Source organism: Apus apus, chromosome 18, assembly GCF_020740795.1.
Source record: "Apus apus isolate bApuApu2 chromosome 18, bApuApu2.pri.cur, whole genome shotgun sequence".
Taxonomy (NCBI): domain Eukaryota; kingdom Metazoa; phylum Chordata; class Aves; order Apodiformes; family Apodidae; genus Apus; species Apus apus.
In genome coordinates, this window is record NC_067299.1 from 8,520,683 (window position 1) to 8,541,354 (window position 20,672).

Consider the following 20,672-nt stretch of genomic DNA (forward strand, 5'->3'; position numbering starts at 1 on the left):
ATACAGAGCCAGGCTGTGCTGAGCTGGGCCATGACAAGCTGGGCCATACAGGGCCAGGCTGTGCTGTGCTGGGCCATGACAAGCTGGGCCATACAGGGCCAGGCTGTGCCGAGCTGGGCCATGACAAGCTGGGCCATACAGGGCCAGGCTGTGCTGTCCTGGGCCGTGACAAGCTGGGCCATACAGGGCCAGGCTGTGCTGAGCTGGGCCGTGACAAGCTGGGCCATACAGGGCCAGGCTGTGCTGTGCTGGGCCATGACAAGCTGGGCCATACAGGGCCAGGCTGTGCTGTGCCAAGCTGTGCCCTCATGGGCCGTGCCAAGCCAGGCCATGCCGAGCAGGGCTGTGTGGTGCCAGGCTGAGCAAGGCTGTGCCAAGCTGTGCCATGCCAAGCCATGCAGGGCCAGACCATGCCATGCCAAACTGAGCTGTGTGGGGCCAGGCTGAGCTGTGCCATGCCCTGCTGAGCCGTGCAGTGCGATGCCATGTCAGGCCAGGCCAAGCCATGCTGGGCCATGCTGAGCTGTGCAGGGCCAGGCCATGCCAAGCTGTGCCATGCTCAGCTGACCTGAGCCCTAAGAAGCAAGACTGTGCCGTGCCAAGCTGTGCCACACCAAGCTGTGCCAAGCCAAGCCAAGCCAAGCTGAGCCTCTGGGGACAAGGCTGTGCCGTGCTGATGACCCAGGCTGTGCTGAGCCATGCCGTGCCGCGCAGGGCCAGGCCGTGCCGAGCCGAGCCGGGCAAGGCCGTGCCGTGCCGAGCCGTGCCAGGAGCCCGCTCCGCCGAGCCGCACCGTGCCAAGCCCAGCCGCGCCAAACACCAACAGGTGGCGACAGGTCCCCAGCGCACCCCAGAGCCTCCCGCAGCCCCCAGCCTGCCCAGCTCCCCCCTGCCCAACCAGCGCGGTTCGGCACCACCCGGCACGGCACGGGAGGTCTCCCCGCAGCCCCCGCCTGCCCCCCAAACCCCCCCCGCCCGCGGCTGGGGCTGGTTAATCCCGCACGGAACTGGCAGCCAATGGATGGTGCCGTTGAGCGGGGTTGGGATTAGCGGCGGGGCGAATGGCTGGCACTTTTACTGGGATTACAGAACAAAGAGCTGCTCTCCCTTCCCAGCCTCAGCTTGGCTGGGGGTTGGTCGTTGGGGTTTTTTTTTTTTGTGTGTGTGTGTGGTTTGCTTTTTTTTTGCCTTTTTTTTTTTAACACCCCCCCCCCCCCCCCCTCCCCTTCTTTCCCCTCCCTGCCCCTTCCCTTTCCCTCCCCCGTCCCTTCTCTTCCTTCTCTTCCCTCTCAGCCCCCACCGGGCAGCACCGGCTCCGCCCGGGGTGGGGTGGGGGGGGGGGGAAGGGGGGGTGGGAGGCGGCTCCATCCCGGCCCCCCCCGCCCGCCCCCGCCGCTCCCGCGCAGCCTCGCCGGGGGAGGCAGGACCGCCGCGCCCCAGCCCCGCGGTAAGGAAAAGTTTTGCCCCCCCCCTTCCCCTTCTCCTGGTGTGTCTATGTCCCCCCCGCACCATCACCCCACCCCGCACCATCACCCCCCCCCCACCCCGCACCATCACCCCCCCCACCCCCCGCACCACCAATACTACCCCCCCCCCCCATCCCATCCCAGCTCTGGGGGGGGGGGGGGCTGGCGGAGGTTGGGGGATGCTTGGGGTGAGATGGGGTTTGGAGGGGGTGTTAGGGATGGGGGTGGGGGGGAAAGAGGGTTTTGGGGGGGGGGGGGTGATGCTGGGGAGGGGAAGGTTAGGTTTGGGGGTGCAGGGGGGCGTTAAGGCTGGAGGGGGTGATAGGGCTCGGAGGGTGCAGAGGGGAGATAGGGCTTGGGGGGGTATTGGGGATGGGGGGGGGTGATGGGGTTTGGGGGGCGTTAGAGGTAGTAGAGGGTGGTGGGGCTGGGGGCATTAGGGCTGCGGGGGGTGCAGGGGGCATTTGGGCTGGGGGGGTGAGAGGGCTGGAGGCTGCTGGGGGGGGTCTTAGGGCTGGGGGGGTGCAGGGGAGCATCAAGGCTTGGGGGATGTCGGGGGGCGATAGGGCTGGGGGATGCTGGGTTTGTTAGGGCTGGGGGGTGCAGGGGGGGCAGTAGGGCTGGGGGATGCTGAGTGGGAGTGCTGGGCTCGTCAGGGCCGGGAGAGTGTGTGGGGGGGGTAACTGGGATACTGGGAGAGGACAGTGCTGGGGGCTGCCGGGGGGCATCAGGGCTGGGGAGCGATGTTAGGGCTCAGAGGGGTGTTTGGGGGGGCTATAGGGCTTGGGGAAGATGCTCGGGATATGAGGGCTGGGGGGGGGGGGGCTTTAGGGCAGGCAGGGGGAATGCTGGGGGTGATGCTGGGGCTCGGGGTCGGTGGGGTCCGTCAGGTCTGGGGGTGCCACGGGGCAGTAGGGCTGGGGGGGGGGGGGTGGGGGGCATTAGGGGATGGAGGTGACGGTGCTGGGTGGTGCGGCAGGGAGAGGCGGGGGGCAGTGGGGATGGGGGGGGGGGGGAGATAGCCCCGGGGGGGTGCTGGCTGGGGGTGGTCAGACATGGGGGGGGGGGGGGGGGGGGATCGGGCTGTCCCCCGCTGCCCAGCAACCCCACTGGTGTCCTGGATCCCTGTGGCAGCCCCAGGGCTGGCACCTGCCCCTCTGCGGGGGGTGGTCGGGGCCTGGGGGGGGGCAGCTGCGGGGCCTGGGGGGGCAGCTGGGGAGAAGCGGCAGCGCGGCTGGAAATAGCAAAGCAGGGATGAGCTGACGAAGCGCTCGGGGGTTTCGGGCTGGGCTGGTGACCCGGCCTTGGCTCCGGGGGGGGAGAGGGGGCGGTGTGTGGAGGGACAAACATCCTCTGCGGCTCCCCGGTGCGAGAGGAGGTTGCTCGAGGTGCGGGGATGACCATTGATGGGGTGGGGGGGGGGGAGAAAGTTGCTCCCGGGGGAGCTGGTGCCCTTGTCCTTCCAGCGCGCGGGGCTGGCGGTGGGTTTATCCGGGATAAGCTGTAAATCGGAGCGATCCTATTAATACATCTTGCAGCGGAGTGAGCCCCGGAGCCAGGTAATCCCGGGGTGCTGTTGTTGTTGGGGGGGGGGAGGGCTCAGAGGAGCCGCCGAGCAGCGCTGCGGGACCGGCCCCGCTCCTCCTGCCGCATCCAGAGGGAGCCTGGGAATGCCGGCACGGCTCTCCTGCCCCTGAAGGAGCTGCTGGAAGTGCTGCAGCTGGGGAACGATCCCGGGGATGGGAGCGACTTGAATCCCGCAGGATGCCGGCTGGGACCCGGCTGGGACCCGGGAATTGCGCGCTCCCGGGGGGAAGCGCCGCAGCGCGGGCTCCAGAGTCGGGGAGCAGAGGGGGTGCCCAGCAGCCCCGCGGGGGCTGGGATGCTGAAGGGTCACAGCTGGCTGGCCCCTCCTGGCTCTCTGGCCCCCCCACTCCTGTCCCTTCGTCCCCGCAGAGCCAGGGTGGCGGTGGCTGCTGGGGGGACAGGTGCCCCGGTTTGGGGCTGTGCCCCCCCCCCGTTTTCCCCTGAGAGGTGACGCCTCTCAAGGCTCCCCCCCCCCGTCTTTGGGGTGATGCCTGCCCAGATGTGTCCCTGCTGGCTGTGGGCAGGGAAGGGGCCAGGCAGCTGCCCTCGGGGGGTGCCTGCAGGAGCTGTGGGTGACACACACGGGTGGCCACCGCCACCTCCCTCTGCTCTCCCCGCAGAGAGGGCTTTCATGTCCTGGTGGAGGAGCTGCTGGTGGTGCCCTGGGTTGCTGCTCGTTTAGGTTCACTAATGAGAAGCCAGGAGAGGAGGGAAGGAACCTGCTCAGGGACGTATTGAGCAACCTGCCCTACCAGCCTGGGCGAGAGACGTGGTGCCCTCATTGTCAGCCTGGGACTGGCCCTGAAGCCTGACACCTTTCCAGTCAAGTCTGTTGGGACCTTGTGTAAGGGCAGGAGGTGACAAGAAGGGTGAACTTTGGGGCCAGCACAGAGGGGACAGGTCTGGCTGCCCCGCAGGGCGCGCCTCGTGCGTGACCTGAGTGATGCTCTGCCTGAGATGAGGAGAAAAAACCCCAAACCCCAGCCCAAAGCGAGCGCCCACTGGGAGCTGGCAGGGGATTCCCATCTGCTGCTCCCGCAGGAAATAGCTCAGATTTTTTTCAGCAATTATCAATGCCCTGGACTTCCTTTGGGAATTTCGGTGGCGGCTGCACCCCCCCCCCGGCGGCCGGGCTGGAGGAATGTGGAGGGACTCTGGCCACTGGCCAGGCTGGTCCCTGGCTGGTTGTCCTTCAGGGCTGGCCCCGGGGCTGGGCTCAGGACTCCATCTGTCCCCAGCTGGGGCAGCAGCACCGTGTCCTGCCCTGCCCGGTGGCCAGAGGGTGGGGTTGTTCCTTGTGCCACCGGCATCCCTTCCCAGATGCCTGTGGTGGGTGGACGTGGTGGTGGCTCAGCAGGGAAGGTGAGGTGGTCTGGATGGCAACTGCTGCTCCCCCGGGACGGCCGGGCTGGGGTGCAGGTGGTGGGGTGATGGTTTGGGGAAGGGGATGTGTGGGTGAGGGGCTGGGTTTGGTGTCCGTGCTTTGCTCCTGGCCCTCTGGCCACATCTGCCTGCTTTGCGTCTTGTTGGCAGTGACAGGACCTCCCTGGGGCCTTGGGGGGAGCAGAGGCAGATGCTGAAGGCAGTTGGGGTGAAGTTTGCCATCACCGGAAGCTTTGTCCTCGAGGACAGGGAGAAGGAGAGGGAAGGACCTACTGGGAGGCCCTTCCAAGGATGGAGATATCCATCTAGGAGCTAAAAATGCATTTATTGATTCATTTATTGGGAAGAGCCCAGCTGGAAGCTGTAGGGATGGCCTCTGGTGTCCATCTGGATGCTGGCCCGAGCAGCAGGACTGAGGGCAGTGAGCAGCTCTGGCTGGAGGTTTCCCAGGGAGCTGGTGGGTCTGTGCAGGCTGGAGCAAGGATTCCCAGAGGCCTTGCTCCATTGCAGCCTGTCCCTTCACAGGTCATATTTTATTTAAATCTCCTGAAGCATCATCTTCAAAAGGAGGTCAGGAGCCCTCAGTCTGGTGAGAAGCTGTGAGAAGGCTGAGGGCTGGAATCCAGGTGGACTTTATGGATGAAGGGGGTGGTTGGGTGTTATTTTTGCTCACTGGCTGAACACTTCATGGCTTAGGGGGTTGGATTTGCTTCGAGCCCAAGAGAAGGATGTGAATTGGGTCAGGGTGAGTCTTGGCCCCACTGCGTGATGGGGCAGGGATGGGCTGGGGGAGCTGCTGCTGGAGCCATCCCCTGAGCAGCTGGGGTGTTGCTGTTGTGGGCAATACCTGCACATCCCATCCTGGTTTGGGAGCTGTGGCCAAATGCCACCTCCTGACAGACACCTTGGTGGTTTCTGAGGGACTTGCCTGCAGCACCAGTGAGGCTTTCCCATAGGTGGGGTGGTGGGAAGAGGGGTGCTGGGGGGAGTTTGCTCTGCCTTGTCTCTGCTCCGTGCTGGTCTGGCTGGTTTAAGGACAGAATTGACCTCAGCAGGGGGCCAGGAGCTTGGCTCTGCTGCTGCACATCCACGGGGATGTCATGACCCTTTCCCGGGATGTCCCCACGCAGAGCCCATCTCCACCTCTCACCTGAGGGATGAGGTGTCAGTCTTCATCCTCTTGAAATGTTCATCGTCAAAAGGAGCAAATGCAGGTGGGAAGGTAGGAGCAGACCCAGGAGGGGACCTGGGAGCATGTCATCCAGCACCCACCTGCATGTTGGGGGCCTCTGCCCCAGCAGCTTGAAGGGGACAAGCTCAGATGTCCCCTACCCGTGGGTGATGTGCCCTGCAGGGTGTGCTGGGGTCTGGCTGCACCCCTGGGCCACCCGAGCAGTGGGTGCAAGTGGATGTGTCTTAATTCTTGTGGTGGACACCACAAACCTGCTGCTGATCTACTTGTGGAAAACCTGGGAGCTCAGAGCGTGCTGTGGGACACAGGTTCCTCTGGAGGTGGTGGTGGTGCTGGGGGAACTAGTGGGCAGGATGTTTGGTAACTTTTTTTCATGTTTTTTTAGCATTTCTTGCACGTTCTGGTGATGTATTAGGGTGCTGGTTGCTGCCAGGGGTTGAGTGTCCTGCTTAACTGGGGGGTATGATGTTCCTGAAGGAGAAACCTTCCCCTGTAATGGGTGGATGGAGGCTGGAAGGATTTGCCCACCTCCAGGAGAAACTTGCAGTGTCCAGGCCCTGATAACCAGCAGCTCCGTGGTGTAGGTTGAAGATGGGCTGAGAAATCCCTTTACACGAGAAGAGGGGTTTGGTAGAGAGGTTGGAGCTAAGCCCCATCCATCCCTGGCTGAGGCATGGGATGGACATGTGGGATTCCAGGCACAGGTTGTGCTGGTGGTGGAGGCATCAAGGAGCCCTTGGCTTCCTTCTCCCTCCCTAAAAAACAAGAAGAAAACCCAAAAAAACCCTCAGAGCTTTCCCTCTGGTATCTGCTGGTTGGAAGCTGACAGAGGTGGTCAGTCTGGCTTAGGGAAAACTTGTGGTGGGTGCAGAGGGAGTTCTCTGGAGCAAGGTGCCAGTCAGGGAATGAAAGATTTGCAGTGGGTAGAGAAAACTTCCCTGGTTTTGTCTGGTTGCTGTGCAAGGAGATGCTTTGTCACCATTTAAAGGGTGACATGTGGGGACAAGTGTGTCTCCACACCCAGGCTTGGGCAGAGCTCGTGTCTTGCCTTTTACCTCTGGCTGTGTCTGCCTGGGAAAGCACCCACCTCCTTCATGTCTGCGTGAGGTGACCTGGCCTTGGGACACTGGCCACCCCTGGAGCTCTGACCTGGTGGCACCAACGGGTCAGCCCTGGGCAGAGGGGACAGCTCTGGCCATTGTGCTGGGGATGGAGGGACCTCCCTGGAGATGGACAGAGCCCCTTGTGCTGGCATGGAGGGGTGGAAGGGGCAAACTCAGCCCTGCTTCTAATTAGCCATGATTCTTGTGCCTGGAATTAAGCCTGGCCACTTTGTAAGTGTCAGGGGTGGCACCTGGGAGCAGTGGTGGCACCTGGGGGCAGTGGTGGCACCTGGGAGCAGTGCTGCTAAGGCTGGCACTGCCCTCCTGCCCACTGCTGGGGGGGGGAGCCTCTGGGGTGCTGAAAGGTTTGGGATGAGCTGCTGGTCTGTGCCCCACCACAGGGCAGAGCCCACTGTGCTGGGAGGGTTTTTTCCCCCTGGATGCTGCTGCTCAGACCTTCCCAAAAGGATGGTTTGCATTTGGGGCTGGACTGGCACCGAGCTCCCTGGTGGGGATGTTCTGGGGTATCTCCCCCAGCAGTGGTGGGACAGGGCTGTCCCTGCTGCCCTTGGGCTTTGGGGTCAGTTTTTCTGCTTGTTTCATTGCAGGAGACAGGAATGGAAAAACCTGTAGGAAAGGCAGGATTACATCTCCCTGATTAGTCGGGGCCTGATTTTCATTTCTACCCAGAGCTCTGCTAATGATTAAATATGTGGGAATTATCTTTATTATTTGTTTTGCCTTAGTCCTGAGCAGGCCAGGACCCTGTTGGCTGTGCAGCAGCAAGGACAGTCCCTGCCCAGAGCAACTCTTGCTGGCATAGCCCTGTCCTGAGTGGGGAGGTTTGGGTTTGAGCCCCGTGTGCCCAGGGCAGCACCCAAATTGTTACTGCAGCTCTGCTGCCCAGCACCTGGAAGGATTTAAAACGTTGAATTGTGCATTGCTTTTGGTGCACACGAATCATGTGTGGTGTTTTTGTGTGTGTGTGTGTGTGTGAAAAAATCAGTGTATTCACATCAGCTCTGAAATCGTGATTTATAGGTAGATGTTTTTCATCTCTATCTGTTTGGCACCTGGGTTTGTCAGAGCCCGGGGGTTGGCTGCTGCCTCCAGTCCCTCTGGCTTTGTTGTTGGAGGGCTACCATGAAGCAATCTTGTTAGGTAAATATAACGTTGTTACCATCCAGCATCTGCTGGAGCTGCCTGCTCCTCCTCGCCCCTCTCCGCCACCGGTCCCCTGGGGCCCAGGAGAAACAGGAGGGGTTGGTGTATCAGGAAGCTCTTCCTCATGGAGAGGGTGATCAGACATTGGGATGGGCTGCCCAGGGAAGTGGTGGAGGCACCATCCCTGGAGGTGTTCAAGGAAAGGCTGGAGGTGGCACTTAGTGCCATGGGCTGGAGATGTGGTGGTGCTGGTCATGGGTTGGACTTGATGATCTGAAAGGTCTTTTCCAGCCTTGGTGATTCTGTGGTTCTGTACAGAGGGAGAAAGGGCTTTTTTCTCTTTTTTCTTATGGTTTCCTCCCTTTTGACCAGCCAGGGGATGAGCTGGTGAACCCTTCCAGGGCCCTCTGGAGTGTGGTGGAGTTGTTGGGGTGATGTTAGGATCATGGGCGAGTCCCTCAAAAACTGGGTCACCCATGGAGACCCCGATGTGTGGGGATGCTCTGGTCCATGAGGACACCCCAATACACCACCAGGTCCTTGGGTCCCACGGCATCATCCTCCCTGCCATCCCAGCAGTGGGACAACCCTGTCCTGGTGGCAGCAGGGACACCCCCCCAACCTCCCCCCCCCAGCTCCAGTCCTGGAAGTCCTTTTGCAATCACCAGCAGGAAGGATCACGCTCGGTCGGCAAAATATGTGAGGAACTCCGCTTGTTTAAAGTGCCTTTGGGGTTTTGGGCCTTAAATAAACATCCTGGTTGGGGTTTGGGTCGGAGGTTTTCATCCTGGGAAAGGCAGGAGGGGGGAAGGGAACCACGTCGGTGCCCCGAGTCTGTGTGCTCCTTCTGACAAGGTTATAAATTAGCTTCATTAGAGGAGGATCACTGAAAATAAATTGCTCTGCACCCTTCAGGGGCATCACCAGGCTGTAATTTCATCTCATCTTTCTGGGGAAAAATGCCTAGAAGCCCCTGAAGTGAAATTACAGCATTTTAGCTCGAGCTAGGGGTGGTTTTACTCCCCAAAATACCAACACCCTCCTTACCCCCAAATGCAGCTTGGCTGAAGGCTGGCATTGAGAGCAGGGGGTGAGGAGAGCTTGGCTCCAGGTTTCTGGCACATTTGCCACGTTTTGCTTCCTTGGGAGATGCTGGGCATGGAGCAGTGTGGTCCAAACCCCGTGGCCCATGTGCTGTTGGTGAGATCTGTGGTGGGAGCAGGAGACCTTTAACAGGGCATGAAACATTTATTAACGCCGTTAGAATGAGTGTCAGGTTGTATTTATTTATTAATTTTACCTCAAAAGAGAGGAGGGGGAGGACACAGGAGAGGCAAGCACGACCTGAGAGTCCCATAGGATGACTGAGGGGATGTGGTGCATCCCCAGCCCCCCCCTGTGCAAGGCTCTGGGATGGATCCAGCATCCACCCGTGCCCTTCCCACTGCTCCTCGCTGGCTCCTGCTGCAGGGAGGAGCAGGCACCTGGTACCTGTCACGAAAAAATCCCACCTCCATCCTGGATTCCTCAAATACTTATTGTTCAGGTGGGCTGTTATATTTTTTTTCCCCACCTGCCCCAAGCTTGATTCCTTCCCAGGGAGCTGGCAGAGCAGCAGGTCAGCCCCAGGGCTCTCCCTCTCCGTCTCCCCGCGGCCGCCGCTCTGAGGATGACGCGTCTCTCTTGAAATCCCTCTTTGTCTCCCCCCGTCTTTGCCGCTGCCGTTTACGCACGATGCCGCCGCTGGTTGAAAAACAAGGTCTCCATCTCCGTGGGAATGACACCTGCTGGGATCCAGCCCTGTCCCTGCCTGCCTGCCAGGCCCTCCATGAGAAAAGCAGCTCGGGTGCTGCCGCAGCCCTGCGAAAGTTTCCTCTACTTTGGCTGCCAATGAGGGCGACGTTTGCCTCCCTCTGCACCTTGAAACACACAGACCCCTGCATCTTCAGATGCTTCCTCAACACCAGCTGCTTGGCTTGTGGCTTCCTAGCCAGCCAGTTTTCTTCCTCCTCGTTCCTCTCTTTCTCCCCTTGCCGTAGAGGTTGAATATCACAGAATTATTTTATTAAGTCTTTGTTTTTTTTTCCTGCCTCCTGCTTGATTTGTTTTTCTCCTGCGTGTGAGAGGCAGCTTTCCATGCTTGCTGACTTTCTGGCGTGCCATGGATCAGGAGTGGTGATGCCAGTGGATGGAGTGGAGAGCGTGTCCCAGGGGGCTGAGGGTGCCTGTGGGTGGCTGGCAGCCCTGCTCTTGGAAAGGGCTATTTTTAACCACGGGGCTTGTGCTGGGTTGCCAGAGCACGTAGGCATCCTTTATTGTTTTAAACCTGGTAATGAAAAATAATGCAGGGGTTGTCTCTGCTGTGGGAAGCTGAGGATGCTCCAGGATGCTGGCTTTCCCATCTTTTATGGGGGGGGGGGTCTCACCCCAAGCCAGCTCCCCCTCAGTGCTCTCCCTGGTTGGGGGGGGAAGCCAATGCCCACTGGTGCCCTGTGGAGATGCAGGACCTGAAGAGCAGGATGGGAAATGGTTCAGGCCAGGTCGTGGGTGAGGAGAGTGGTGGGAGGGTGGCTGTGCCCCCTTCCCACTGCTCTGCACCCCCCAAAAGCAGAATGGCAGCAGCTGGGCTGCACGCTGGCACCCCTCAGCGTGAGCCAGGACGTGGTGCTGGGCTCTCCCTTCCTCCTCCCCATAACTCTTCACTCGTGGTCAGATCACACTTAGGGGGGTGCCAGGCTGGGTCTGCCCCCCACCCCAGCGTGCTCCCTGTCCAGAAACCATCAGTGATGCTGTGGAAAACCTGACAGCAAACACCTCTAAACCCCTGTGCTGTGTCTGTGCTCGGGGGTTTCTCTCCTCTTCTCTCTCCTTCACTAACCTGCTTCTCACCAGCCATGCTAGGAAAAGCATTTAAGCCCAGAACCTTCCTTCTCAGTATTGATTTTGCTTCCTGCTTGAGTTTCTCTTTATTGCCCTTGGTATTCTGAGTAGCTGGAAGGATGCTGGGGAGAGCTGGGCTGCCTCTTCAGGGCCTTGGTGACCCCCTGGCAGGGGGGCTGGGGGAGATGATCATGGGGATGAGGCTGTACCCCTCTTTGGCCTGCTGATATCCCAGGGCCTGCTGATATCCCAGGGCCTGCTGATATCCCAGAGGTCTTGGTTTCAGGCTGCAAGAAGCTTTCCTTGAAGATACTGGAGAGATGCAAGATCATGCTCAGCACCCGGGGAAGCCTCTTGTAGGGTGGTTCCTCCACCCCATCCCAGACCACCAGCCTCAGGGAGAGGTTAGGGTGCTTGCTCCCATCCTGGGAAGAAGGAGCATTTTGCTTTCCATCAGGTTTTTGGGCTCCACCTGGCTCAGCAGCTTGGCAGAGGATGAGGCACAGCAGCAGGGTGGCCGAAATAAACCCTCCTATTTAAATATTTACTTGCCCATCAGAAAGCAGCTCCGTGTTTCCCAGCTCCGTGCGACGTGAGGAGCTGAGCTGAGAGCTCCCTGACTGCCCTGCCCTTGGCACCCATGCTGCCTAATTGCTTGCCACCCATTTAAGGGGAACTGATTAAGAAATTACCTCTCGGTCTCCATGGGTCCCAACCTGAACGCTGAGAGCGGGGACGGGTGCAGGTGAGCGTGCTGCTTCCCGTCCCTCTGCTGAAATGAGGTCGTGGGGAGGCGTTTGGTGTTGGGGTGGTTTGGTATTTGAAAAATCCACTTTTTCTGTGTCAGTTTTGTGGTGGATGAGGCTGCCTGGGTCTCACTGGGGCGTCCTGAACCGGGGGCGTGGAGAGCCGGTGTTGGTCCCTGGTGGTAGAGCTGCTCATGAAGACATCAGAGGGTTTCTGGTTTTCAACCTGACAAGTGCACGTGTGAAAAATAAGTCGTGGGCCCTCTGCCTTCCCCGTGATGAGGTGCTCTCTCTTTGCACAGCCCCAAAAATCTCTCCTTTTTTTTTTTTTTGAGGAGCAGGTTCCCACCCCTGGTATCACCTCTCCTGGAAGCATCAACGTCCTGGAGCTAAATCTATGTTGAGCCACCTCCCACACCCAAACCACAACGCACATGGATTTATTTTCTGCTCTTTATGGCATGTCTGAGCCAGGCTTTTGTTTTCCCTGCTGTTGTGGAACTGGGGTGTCTTATGGCTGCCTTAGCACCCCTCAACCTGCCCCGGGCACCCCGAGAGGCAGCGGGTGCTGGATGTTGGGTGCTAATTTCCCTGCCCTTGCACTTCAAGCAGGCTCTAGATTTGGGATGCTGTGTCCCTTGGCGCTTCGTCGGGCGCCAGAGCTGCCGACGAAGGGAAATGTGCCACGAGGCAGGTTTGCTTTGCAGGATTAGAAGCAAATAAATATTTATGTGCTATGCAGAGCGGGCCCGATAAGATGCGCGTATCATTGGGAATTTGAAGCGGTTTCGGTTTGGGCCCAAGATGAAGGGTTGTGCCTGACGGTGCAGTCTGCGGGTTTAAAGGGGTGTTTTTCCTGCTGCACAAAAATAAAAGTAGAGGGGGGAGAAACAAGGGGGTTTTTAGCTTCTCGGGCTGCTCTGGTCTGGGGTTTCACCATCTCCCTGTGTCTTTAACTGCAGGGATGGAGAAGAGCCAGGCAGAGAGGGCAGCGCAGGCAGCATTTCGTATGCAAATATAATGCTGGCCCTGTTCCTAATATTCGCTGTGTTTACACGTAAATGCAAACAACTGTTGACTTAGTTTCAACAGATAATGTGTTTCATAACACAATGGAAATGAGAATTAAGCTGGAATTTAGCAGGGGGCAACGTGTTTCTGCGAGACCTCGGGCTCCGCCGTGCCCGTGTGCCGGGGTCGTGCCAGCGCCGTGGGGGCTCGGTGTCCTTGCAGGGTCCCTTCTTGCTGGTGTTGGGGGACATCTCTGTTGACTTTCCTTGCTAAACCGCCCTGAAATAGGGTGAGTGGGACAGGACGGCAGGGCTGGTTGGCTGCAGGGTGGGTGAGTTGAACTGGGGGGATAGAACTGGTGGTGACATCCCGCTGGGGAAGGGGCTGGTGTCTCCCCGAGGTGATAGCAACCAAGGTGGATTCCAGGCCAGTTTTCCCTTGGGAAGATGGGGTTTGTGTGCTTCAGGAGGTGAGAGGTGTGAGGGGAAAGGAAATGCTGGTCCAGGCCATCGTGTTGGAGCCTGAGGGCTGCTGTGTCTGAGGAGGGAGGAGGTGTCAGCAGCCAGGTCACCTTGTCCCAGGGTGACTCCAAGCAGAAGCATGTGGGAGAGGTCCCAGCTGGGTGCAGGCCAGCCCAGGGCTGCCCTCACAGAGCTCCCTGGGGACAGCCTGGGCAGCCTTTGAGTCACAGCTGGAATGGGAGGCTATCAGGGCTGCTCCCACCGCCTCCACCCTCCCCACCCCACCCCAGATCCTGCCAGGGCAGCAGGGTGGGACCCTGGCACCACTGGGGAACCCTTGGGTCACCCTTCCCAGGTGAAGGGCAGCTCACTGGAGAGCAGAGGTACGGCCAGGGAATTGGCACTTTGGGAGCTGGGGGTGTGTAATCACTGTCTCTGGGTGTGGGTTTGTCCCTGTCTGTCTGTCTGCCTGTCCCTTGGCTGCTGCTGGCTGCCACCCAGCCTGGCAGGGCTCAGGGCACAGCCTTAAAACACCCGAGCCCCCACGAACGCAGCAGGGGCAGATCTTGTGATGGGTGCCCAAGCTATATTAGACACAGCCAAACCTCCCCCTCCCAGCTGTAGGAAGAGTCACACCAGTAGGGACACCTTGGCTGGAGGTGCATGGCTCTGCCAGCCACTGGGAAACCTGACCACGGGCTGGGGACCCCCCCAGGACCCCCCTGTAGCCACAGAGGTGCTGCTCCCAGGATGCAGGACCAGCATGGCACGGCCCAGCATTGCAACCCCAGTCGTGATGCCAGGGCCCAGGAAGCCAGAGTCATCCTTGGCTGGACCTGGTGTCTCCTGGCAGGTTGTCTCCCCACGGAGGGTGATGTCTCTGCCCGGGCTGGGCGGCACCCGCGGCTGTTTGTGTCTGGCAGCTGGTGGTGATGCCGAGCCCTGATAGCGCCCGGGGAACGGGGTTGCTCAGGAGCAGCAGGTTTCGGGGCTGGTGCCACAGCCAGAGGCTGCCTGGGAAGGAAACGGGGATCTCAGCTGGAGCTGGCAGCCTCCCCCCAACCCCAGCAGGTCCCTGGTGCGGGGCAGGTGTGTGCTCAGTTTCACCAAGACTGCTCCATTGCTGGTGGTGAGTCCCCTGGGCGAGCAGGATGGTCCATCCTGGGCAGGCATCCAGGCCACCAGGGACAAGGCAGAGCTGGAGCTCTTGGCACGTGCTCTCTGGGCACAAGGGCAGTGCTGGGGGGGACCTGGAACCTGCTCTTGCCTTTCCCTACTCATCCTATAAAGTAAGGGAGAAGGGAGCAGGGAGCTCAGGGCGTGGGATGCTCCTGTCTCTGAGCCTCCTCTCATCCTCTTAGAAAACCATTTTATTGAGCTTATTTATGTTGCAGAGAGCCAGGCCTGGGATTAGCAAACAGCTCGTCCTGTAACACGGGGAGTACTTGATGCTGAGACACCAGTAACCGGAGTGAAATATTAGAGATAAAATTAAAACATGATGAGATTAGGTAGCAGCTCCCTATCAGAAACCTCCTTACACAGAGGTAATTACCCGGGCAGAGGGGAGAGCGGGTGATGAGCAGTGGTGGCAGCGGGCTGGGGTCAGCGTGGGGGGGTGTTGGGGCCACCCCACTCCTGCCCAGGAGCTGGGGGGGGGGGTCAGTGCCATCAACAGCAGATTTGCAAAGGAAAAACACCCTGGAAAAATACATCAGGGTTGAGTGGCATGGAGGAAGACAAGGTGCCCGCCAGCATCTGCTCCTATGGCAAGGACCAGGGTGGGACCATCACTCCTGAGCCCTTACAAACTCATTGCCCTCAGCTTGGGCACCATGTCTTTGTACACTTGCAGTCTGGGGATTTTTAATTTTTTTTTTGCTAGATAACTCAGAGTTATTATGTGTTATTGTTGTTGTTATTGTCTGGACCAGCTCCCGGTGAGACAGACTCAAGCCTCAGACGCTGCAAACTAGGATGACTGTTGGGATGGGTCATTGGGCACCATTTGGAGAAAGCAAACCTCCTACTGGGATGTGGGGCTGGTGCCATGGCATGGGATTTTTTCTTTAATTGAGGGGTGGTGGGAAAGGAGGAAAAAAAAAAACAACAACCCCAAAGAAAAGCATGTGCCTGTGTAATATAAAATTCCAGTTAGGCTCTCGGTGACTTCACGGAAAACAACAAGCTTTTTATGTTGGCTCTTGGGGTAGGAGGCGAGCAGGCTAGAATAAAGATTTACAGTGTTTGGGAGATTAAAGGCCCTTGGTACATTGTTCAAATACCACGAGATTAGTTTCCAAGGAGACGGATACCAGTTGCCATAGGCACCGGGGGGCCAGGAATTAGGATTGCGATTTTTTATCCTGATCACGCAAGCGGGAGCTGAACGCTGCTCAAACTCGGGCTTTAAATAACCCCGGCGTTAGATTCCACGCTGCCAAACCAGAGGCTGGAAACTGTATCCCCCTTCCTTCCCCCCACCCTGGTGCCCATTTGGGTGTGCAGTGTTGGGCCTGGGTATCCATAAGGGGGGGGTGGTGAGGGGACCTGGGACTGGGCACCGATGCTGGTGCAGCCCCCAGGCCTGCCCAGCAGGTTGTCCTCGAGCTTCTGGGCTCCTTCCACCTCATTTCTGTTCCAGGGAAGGGGTTGCTGGTGTCTCCTTGGCCGTGACCAGGACACGCAGTTCCCCGTCAGCAGGTGCTGTGGTGCTGGGGCAGGGGATGTACCGAGGGGCAGAATTAGTCTCCTGCTAATTTTGGCTTCCCCTGGCTGCCCGCTTCTGGGAAGTGCAATCCGAGCCCTGGCGCGTGGGACATGGGATCTGTGCCCTCGCCGCCTGCCTCTCCTTCTAGGAACTGCAAAGCACCACGGTTTGTCCCCTGGGGCTGGCACGGGAAGGGGTGCTCAGCTCCCCAGGTGGGTTTTGGGGGTTGGGTGTCCCTCCCCAGGGAGGGAGGCTCGTCCCTGGGGGCACCCAGGTCCCTTTGCTCACCCACTGGGCACCACGAAGCTCATCTCAGCACCAGCCGGGATGGGATCCATCTCAGCTGCAGCCACTTCCCATGCACAGTGCTCACTCCATCCCTTCCCTGCAATGGTGGGAACGCTCCCATTTAACACTTATCTCCCACCCTGCCTTAATTTTTTCCTTTTCTTTGATAAATGAAGAGGCAGTTGCTGGAATCAAGAGCTTCTGCTCCTGCCTGCTCTGAGGTTGCGGCGTGGAAACTTGTCTGGAGCTGCGAGTGGTGCTGCTGGAGCTCCATGGGCATAACCACATTCCCCAGCAGCCACCAGGACAGGGAAGTGTTTATCCTGGGGGAGATGAGGCTCAGCTTCTGAGGAGCACTTGATCCTTACCCGTCTCTCTCTGCACTAACAGCAGCCTGCTATAATTTCACTAGCTTGCATTTGTGCGCTTGCCTAGGCCGGAAGAAAATCAAGGCGGTGGCAGAATGCACCACCCTGGTCGGGGGGGAAAGCCAAAATTCCTGCAGTGGATACGTCCCCCTGCGGGAGCCCCCGGGTTGCTCTTTGCATCTTTTATAAGCGGGACTAAAGGGCGACAGGCACCGGATTATCCGGGAAAGCGGAGCTGAGGCGGCGATGCCGGTGGATGTTGTGGTGCTGGTGTGTACGTGAGGAGCTTTTCCAGCAGGTGCCCCGGGTTTTGTGGGGGAAATGAAACAGGGGAGGAGGTGTCTGGTGGTGGGAGATTGTTCTGCCTGGTACTACCCTGCTGGTAGGAGGTGTGGGGGGGGGGAAAAGAGAGGGCTTGGGAGAACCGGCAGAGCCAGCGGGGTGGGTGAGGATGCGGGCACAAGCAGACGGGGACCTTGGGGTGTGCCAGGGGTTGTTTGTCCTCCCCCCCCCCCAGCTCTGCTGCTCTCAGACTTTTGCAAAATTATATTGGCTTGAAAAGTAGGGGGGAAAAAAAAAAAAAAGAATTTGTGGATGTGTGGAGAGACAAGGCAGCAGCTGGACCAGGTTATGGGGCTGGGGTGCACTGGTACCCACCTTCGGGGGATGCTGAGGTGGCCTCGGTGGGTGCTTGTTCGCAGCAGCGGGGTGGCACCCAAAAAAACACACCCCTCTGCCTGCCCCAGTGGGGATTAAGAATCTGGGGGGGTTGGGCTGTGGGTGTTTAGACATTTGAGGGTATTTCTGGGCATTTTACAAATGCCCCAAGCTGCAGTTACCTGCTGGACTGCTGGCACCGGTGCAGACGGCACAGCTCAGCGGCCACCTGCGAGCGGAGCCTCCTTAGTGAAGGAAGAAACCACCCTAAAAGACCAGTCGTGTGGCTTCACTTCATGCTGGTTTGGGATGGAGAGGTTGAATTAGGTGTAAGGGCTGAGGGATTAGCCCAGCAGCAGGGGTGGGATAAAGCCAGGGTGCCACGAGCGAGTCGCCCGCGCGGAGCAGAAATCACCGCTGCGGCAAAACCGGGATGTTGAGCGAGCGCGGGGCCGGCCTCTGCATCCGGCAGCTCTGCTGGTACCCGTGTTTGCTTAAGGGATTAGGGGGGGGGAAAAAAAGCTGCCAGTTGAAATTCAGGCGCAGTCCCTACCCCTGGCTTTCACCCCGCTGCGGTTGATGTGGTTTCCAGGGCTTTTTTGCTCCAGTGACTCCAGCTCGCCGGGCACCTGGCTGCTAACAGCCGCCTGCCAAGAAAGGGGAGCTCTGAAGTCCCCGAGGTGCAGTGGGGCAGAGAAATTCCTCCTGGGATGGTGTGCTGGTGAGATCACCCTTAGTGTGGGTCCTGCCCCAAAGCCATGTCTCCAGCAGGGACACAGGGGTCCCCTCACTTGGAGGGGGGATGCTGTCCCAGCACTAGCAAAGGATGCGATTTGTCCCTCTGTCAGGCTCCTGGTGGATTTTAAAGCATGTTTAATGATAGCCAGGGCTAATTGCTTAAATGTCCTCCAGGACCAGTGTAATTTTTAAAAATCCCCTTTAAATATGCCCTCTCGGAATAAGAGGCAGTGACAAATAAAATCAGGGTTGTCTCCTGGTTACGTGCAGGACCAGGTCGTTACGTGCGTGTGTGCTGGGCTGTGGTGTCACATCCCCCTCCTGCCCTGTGGGTGCTCCTCCTGCTCCCTCGGTCTCCGGGGGATGGAGGCAGCTAAATGTGGCACCTGGCATCTCGTGGGTTATCAAGTGCTTCAGGTGGCCAAGAAGCCCAAATGCCACCTTCTAACATCCATTTGCTGCCTGGTAGCCTTATTTCCTCCCCACCCAGCAGCGCCTTCCCCTGCCCTGATGCACCCCTGGGCTGCCCCTCCTCTCCCTGGCAGGGAAAACAACTTGTAATTCCATGTCAAGACCTACCTCTAAAATGTATCTATCTTTTAAATATCATTATACACACATATATTTTAATATTTTGCTGGAATTGTGGCTGGCTTGTTTAGGCTTTCCATAGTCTCCCCAGCACTGCTGAAGCAGCAGGCAGAATTTTCCTGGAAAAATGAATAAGCAGATGATTTCCAGCCACTCTTAAGTGGAGCTGCAGGCAGGACAGGCATGATGGTCTTGTCTTCCCCCCCCCTCTTTTTTCCCACAGCATGCTGAATGGTCACAGCTCTCATGGATTATATTCCTCTTTGGCTGCCTGAACCAGGAGCCAACCCACGCGGCCGGAGGTTTTATAAACACCCCGGGCCGGTGTTGGGGGTGGGGATTTCCATGGTGATGCTGTAATGTCTGAAGGACAAGGGGGGAGCACTGGTGGCATCTCTTTGGGGATCTGCTCCCTTGCTGCCACCAGGCCTCAGTGCAGTGGCTGGGCTGGTGTCCCCCAACGCTGGTGGGTTTGGGTCAGGGCACCCGCCGTCGGGTGCTTTGCCCTGCAGTGGGTGGTGAGTGGTCTGGTGTCCTCGTTACAGGAGGTGCTTCATGTGGTGAAAACCACCAGGGTTACATTTGTCAGATATGGTAGCAAAAAAAAAACCCCAAAGTCACTCCATTCAGTTTAAAACCAATCTTGGTAGAAAGCAGTGTAAGATGCAGGATGTCCTCGGTGCCTCCTGAGCATTTGGCTGTTCCCATCTCGTGGTGTCGCCCACTCTCATCTGGATTTGGCCTTGGGTAATTCCCAAAAAAAGGGATGATTGCCTTTTTGCTGATGGCAAGGGTGGCCCAAAGGAGTGGCAGGCAGGGGGAGAGCAAGCAAGAAGGTCAGCCCAGTTTTATGAGCCCCAGAAAACTGGACTTTGGGGGTTTATGCTTTTGTATATAGCAAGGCGAGGGCGGTGGCAGGAGGGCAGGGGACATCCTTCTTCAAGCCCCACCATGGCAGCCTGGACACACCAGCATGGCTGAATAAATAACAAAGCGTTCCGTCTGGTTGTGGCACGGGGCTGGAAACTGCTGTAAGGCATGAAAAGATGAGCAAGAAGAAGGGGGACAAAAGTCACCACCGGGAGCTTATTGCAGCCACCTCTGCCATGGGGCGAGTCCCAGCCCGGCCGGCGATGCTGGAGCTGTGCCCTGCGAGCTGCTGCCTCACATAAACTCCCCTCAGTTTCTCCTAATTGAACCTGTTTATAATTTAAGGCATATAATAACCCAGTTTTCTGCTTGGAAATTTCCTTTCGGAGGGTTGTGGTTGGCTCAGGGTTGTTTTTTTTTCCTGTTGTCTTTTTTTGTTTGCTCCCAAAGGCTTTGGAAACGGTGCCGGAGCGGGGGGTGTTTGTGTTGGGGGATGCAGGGCTGGGGGGAGCTGCTGGGGGTTCTGCAGGGGCTTGGGAGCCTCCTCACCTGTCTGGTTTGCCTTTGCTGCAGCCCAGGTGATTCACCAGTGAAACTCCCCCGGGGACAAATTTCTAATCTTTGCCAGGATTGTGGAGGGAGGCGAGGAAGGAGGTGTCGTAAGAGCCGGGCCCATGTGGGCTGCCTGCCCCTGTCCTGGGCCAGCTGGGGCAAGGCAACCCCAGCCCTGCACGACTAAGTCAGAGTAATAAGATGAAATAATAAAATAATTTGGTTGGGTTTTTTTAACGTTTGAAAAAAATAAATAAAACTAATGTTTCTTTTCTCCCTGTGACAGCAGCGTGACGGTCCCCAAGTCACCCAGTGCCCCCAGGGGATGGGACTGGGGGTGCAGAGGTGGAATGGGGCTGGAGCTGAGCCCCCCTTCTCCCCACGGTGGGCTGAGAGGGGGAAATGAAGCCCTTGGTGGGTGCCCTGGGGTGGGAGTTCAGCAGGATGGGGGTGTGGAGCCCTGGGAAGGAGGTGGGATGCTCTGCACCCCTCCTACCCACCTCGCTCCCCGGTGCTGGCCCTGAGTGCTGTAAGAATGGTTTACCCCAGTTTTCTTAGAGATTACTTTCCCTTTGATTAGACAAACAACTTCAAGCCCTACATCTTAATTTGATTTGAATAAGCCTAGCACTTGCTGTGAAGTTTTTTTTTCCTCCCTTTTATTCCCCCCTTTTCTAAATCTGCTGTCACTGCTCTTCATGACCATAAATGATTAAAAGCTTTAGAGCAATATTGTCACCCACATCCCTTAAAGTCCTGTTGGATTACTTGGGTCATATTTTTTATTACATTTTTTTTTTCCCCTTGCTGTGTGATTCTCCCTTTTCCTTATTAAATGATCAGCCAGGTGAAAGGGATTATTTCTCTCCTGGTCTCTTGCAGAGCAAGGAGAGGGTAGGGAGTAG

The 20,672-nt window shown here is 58.2% G+C and overlaps 1 protein-coding gene across 7 annotated transcripts in view; it reads left to right on the plus strand.

The window, feature by feature from the left end:
• The first annotated feature begins 1,403 nt into the window (after window positions 1-1,403).
• GTF2IRD1 (GTF2I repeat domain containing 1) overlaps window positions 1,404-20,672 on the plus strand; it is a 67,850-nt gene continuing 48,581 nt past the window's right edge. For 3 of the 7 annotated variants that reach the window (XM_051635746.1, XM_051635751.1, XM_051635748.1), the window contains exon 1: window positions 16,575-16,657. In XM_051635746.1, the coding sequence (XP_051491706.1) occupies window positions 16,616-16,657 (42 nt within the window). In that variant the 5' untranslated portion in view covers window positions 16,575-16,615. Of the gene's footprint in view, window positions 1,448-2,835; window positions 2,855-2,981; window positions 3,026-16,572; window positions 16,658-20,672 lie in introns of those variants that run through there. The other 4 variants (XM_051635753.1, XM_051635750.1, XM_051635749.1 and 1 more) reach the window with 4 other exon arrangements.